At 34.2% G+C, this 5059-nt stretch overlaps 1 protein-coding gene across 1 annotated transcript; it reads right to left on the bottom strand.

The window, feature by feature from the left end:
• Positions 1–229: 229 nt before the first annotated feature.
• LOC104110021 (uncharacterized) lies at positions 230–892 on the bottom strand. The gene has a single exon (XM_009619438.1). It carries the CDS (start codon positions 890–892, stop codon positions 230–232), a length of 663 nt encoding a protein of 220 aa, XP_009617733.1.
• Between the last annotated feature and the right edge of the window lie 4167 nt (positions 893–5059).

The following is a 5059-nucleotide window of genomic DNA, read 5'->3' as shown; positions in this document are numbered from 1 at the left end:
CCACAATGGTATATTTGGCTTCGACCGGTAGAGACCTCGACTCGGCTGATTTCTATACCGCTTTTTCCTTTTCTTTATTTTGCTGAATTGTTGTACCGTCCATGGAGATCCGATAGCATTCCACGAATGTGCGTTGTTCCTCTCGTATGCTGAATATTCCTTAGGGGGTCGAGAATTTGATCACTTGGTGCAAGTTGGAGGGGACTTCTCTCATGGAATGTATCCATGGTCATCCCACGATGGCGGTATATGCATTGTCGTGGTCCATGATATAGAATGTTGTTTCTAGAGTCACCCCACCGGCGAGGACGGGGAGTGTGATTTCTCCCGAAGTCCATTCAATTACATTGTTAAAACCCGTTAGTGTAATGCAGCGTGACACTATCTTATCCTCAAGTCTCATATGTGCGAGGACTCGAGGATGGATGATGCACGCTCCGCTTTCATCATCTACCATAATTCTCCTAACATCAGTATCTAAAATTCGTAAAGTAATGACAAGTGCATCATTTTGAGGGAAAGTCAAATTGTCGACATCTGACTCATCGAATATGATTCTTTCTTCGAGTCCGTCGTACCATTCGTGTGTGAATGCTCTTTTGAGTTTGTGAGTGGCGGTGAATTTGATGCCATTAATAGAGGCATCGTCACTGCTACCAATAATCATGTTGATGGTACGAGCTGGTGAAGGTAGATTTGGTGGGCCTGGGCATTCTCGACCCCTCGCTAAAGTGTTCCTGCTTTTGTCGCTGAGTAATTCTTTGAGATGTCCTTGTTGCAGCAAGTTTGCTACTTCTAGTCTCAGAGCGTGGAAATCTTTCGTTTTATATCCACGTTCTTGGTGGAACTCGTAGAGGGTGTCAAAATTTCTGGTGTTCGGGTCGGACCTCATCTTTGGTTGCCAATTCACACTTCATTCTGAGCTCCTCTAGGGCATAGACATCTCTATAGGTGACACACAAAAGTTGTAAGCAGATAGTAAGGGGCATACCTCGATCATTCCTGTGAGTGCCTGATCTTGGCCTCACAAAATAGTGATATTATCTTATTACATGATATTCGGGATCGGCCGTTCCGTCATAGATTCTGAGATACGGGGGCATCTTGAAGGTTTTGGTATGGCATGAGGGGTCGTTTCTTAGGTATGACTGCTCCACAAACCTACAAACGTCTCTTTTCGGTAACAATTTAGGGTCACCTAGTATTTTGTCTACCTATTCCTGGTGCTCCTTCATTTGTTACTTGAGTGCTTTGTTCACGTTTTTCATTTCTTCCATTCTTTTCAAAACGACGGCTAGGATGTTGTCACCTGCACTGTCAACAATCGTATGAGTGTTACTTTAAGTAGGAGGGTTTGGTTGGTCGTCCTGTTCATTTCTGAACTATGCTGCATGGATCCTCGCTATTTCTGTGGTCGTGCATGGGGCTTGTTTAATAATCACGCTAACTAGAGTGTGAGTCAACCATGTTTCGAGGAGACTTTTTACGGCGGGCGGTGCCCCTTCTCCCGTGGACGTAGAGGCCCTCTTTCCATTTGATTTGGTTGTGCTGCAAAAAGGTATAGGTGACTTCCCTAGTCTAGGGGAGGTCGTGGGAGTCACCTCCTTATCTTGGGTGTCATAACCTTCGTCGATGGTACTCATGAGGTTGAGCGGGACGTTGTCCGTCTCTTTTATTCCGCTTCCTTGGTTACCTGGCATGGAGTTTTTTGTATACACAGAGAAAAAAGATAATCTTTGTGGTTTGTTGGATTAGCAAGTCGCATGAGTTATAGATCCAATGAAACTAAAAACTTGACTGAGAAATCCCCACCCACGACGCCAAACTGTATAAACCAAAATTTAGATCTAGTCTTTTATACAATTAGATTTATGGTGAATAAAGGTTACCTAAGTCAATATTAATATCCAAATGGTAGATCTAACATATTTATGGAGAATACCGCACATGTGCTATAATATAACAATTTCTTGGAGCAGTAATGGAATAATATATGATTCAAGTATATGGAGAAAAGCAATAAATGACAATAAATAACAATTAAGTAAATAAATGAACAAAGGGCACCCGACAAGAGTGAGATTTCCCAATGATTCTTCTAACTATGATGGAGAATGATAAGCCTTTGAATATTCTGATTCTTCTTATATCGGGGAAGAAATTAAAAGATAGATAAAGATGTAAAAAGGTAAGCTTTGTATGTATATAATAAAGAAAGAATTTTCAGAGAATGTTAATGTATTGTTCTTTACAAAAAGTGTCCAATACCCAAGATAACTACATATCTTTCTATTTATAAGGATACATGGGCCACAAAACCTTAGATAGTACAGTTTGGTGGAATATTCACTAGAATATTCTCTAGGGAATAGTAATCCTAGAACTAGTCGTTACTGCTCGCCGAAAAGGAGTGCTCATCCTCGTCCTCGTCTTCTGTTGGATCACGTCGACCTTATCGACGACCTACTATCTTCTCGTGACGTCGACCCTTTGAAATCAAGTTATCATGTCTTATTGATAACACATGATAGCCTCCGAAGGCTTTATTTCCGTTAACCTAGTCAATATGCAACATGATGTTTTTCGCTCATACATGAGTAATTAATGATAAGGATAAAATAAAAAAAAATTATTTTCTTTTGATTTGTTAAAATTAACGAGTAAAACTAAAAATATATTTTTATTATAGTGGACAAGAGGACAAGTAAGTGATCGGATGGAATAGGAAAGACCAACGAGAAAAGAAGGTAAAAGGATATGTACTTAATCATGTTTTCATATATATCCCAAAAAAGTGAAGTGACAGAGAACTTGGAGCAAAAAGTTTATTAATGACCACAAAATCTTAAGTTGTTAGTTTAATCAATGAAAAGGTCTAGCCAAAGAAGCTATCCAAAAGGTCACTTGTTATTTGGACATACTAATCAAACTATAATTACTGATTCTTTATTTTTTATATATATATTTTTCTTTCATTATTGTCTCTTCTTCTATGGCATCATCAAATAAAACATTTTTCTTTCTCAATCGTTCACTCAAATATTTAATTAGAAAATTAATAGCCGTAGTTACCTAACCAAAAGTAGCAACCAAATTGTCTATAATGCAACTAACCCCATTAATTTGCGAGTTTCACGTCACTAACTTAACCTTATATTCCAATAGCATTTCTATATTAGGTCACCAGAGCTTATCAACAACTTTGGCCTTCTATTGCACACGTACGTTTGATATTTGACATATTTAGGTGAGTTTGTTTCGCCTGCAAATGGATCATATATTCACTAAAACTTTGATCACTAAACAAAACAAGGGAGTAGAGAAAAACAAATGGAGTTTGTTCATCTAACTTTTTCCCAATGCTGAGGAATGGCGTAACAAATTATGTTACAATTTCCATTTACAATACATAAAATATTCAACCAGAGCTGCTCTTTTAAAGTCAAACATTTTTTTATTTAAATTTTTGTAAATATTCTTCACATCTTTTCACTTAAAGATTATAGTAACTTTTATATCTTAAGTAATTTTTAATGGCTACATTTTATTTAAATATATTGAAGAATTAATGTTCGGGTTTACAGCGAAAAGATGTCTTTTCTGTCACCTATTTTTTCTTAGGAAGGAAAGGAGTAATTGAGTTATCGCCTATTAGCCTTCTTCACGTTCTTTTTTATTACTAGTCTTAGGGTACGCGCTTTGCACGTGAACCCTAATTTAATGAATATATAATTTTTAAAATTATTTAACTATAATATTAAACAGTGTATTTATGTTTTAATAAAAATTAAAGAACGGAAGAAAGTAGCCTATGATTACTTCAGGTGTAAATTAAAAGTTAGTAGTTTTTGTTTTGGGTGTAATTGCTACCTTCATTATTCTATAAAGATTTTTCTTTTATGCTTTATTTTTTATTTCATATTAAAGACGATGAAATAAATTACATGTAATTAAAATTTATTATTTTTGTGTTACAATTAAGTGAAGATTCATAGACTATCGTGCAATACAATCCGATTAACTAAACAAAGCTACAATTTGTATTGGTTAAAATTATAATGTAAACTTTGAATAAATTATTATTTAAGATTTTGAAGTAAATCATGTATTTGTCACTCCTATTCCAAATCATGTAAAAACAAGTAAGAATCCCTATTGTCGTTGGGAAAGCCTATTTATGGAAAGGAAAAGAAAACCTTCCGATAAGTGGTCCTCATCGAAAACAAAAATATATTAATTATCCATATTATATTAATTTTAAATTTTTAAATATTAAGACTTCGTACGTACGGTAATATTGTGTGAATAATTACAGTTGTTATATTCAACTGTAATTATAATTTAAATACAAACAAAAATACTATTATTAAGATTTTTTTGTTGATTCAAATTATTAATATTAGCTCATTATAAGTTATAGATAAAGAAATAATTTAATATGCAATATTTTAGTAGAATAACATTGAATCCCTAATTATTGAGATTTGATCAGCAAAATAAATTACATCGAACCTCAATTTTACAATAAATTATTATAATCAGGTTCAACCATATTTTTCTTTCTCTCGTGTTTGGACAACCAATTTTCAAGGAAAGGATTTGTAATATATAAAATCTTGGTTGACTTAAACTTCTAAATATTAGGACTTCCTACCTTGTTGAATAAAGAGATATTTAATAACTAAAATCTTAATTAATTTCAAAATCCTAAATATTAGGAAAGTAAATTTAAATTATAATGTTGTCCAATGTAATATTTATTTTTAAAGGGTAAAAAAGACAAACGACATTTCACTAAAGACCTTCGTGCACGTGCGTTGCACGTGTAAATCGTGCATTTACCGTCTTCTTTTCTGTAATTTAGGAATAATTAATTATATTTAACGTAAAATTCACCTCGAAAAATTAATATATTTCCACGTTAATATATTTCCTCTCTAAACGTTGATCTGTTGAAGACTAGTTCTAACAAATGATTTGGAGTAGCGTATGCAGCTGTTCAAATATGTAGCCGAAACACCAAACTATCTTTTAATTAGTTGGCTGACAAATGTGCAAA

Source organism: Nicotiana tomentosiformis, chromosome 4 (genome assembly GCF_000390325.3).
Source record: "Nicotiana tomentosiformis chromosome 4, ASM39032v3, whole genome shotgun sequence".
Lineage (NCBI taxonomy): Eukaryota > Viridiplantae > Streptophyta > Magnoliopsida > Solanales > Solanaceae > Nicotiana > Nicotiana tomentosiformis.
Note: the sequence above shows the minus strand (reverse complement) of the source record. Positions and strands in the feature narration are given on the sequence as shown.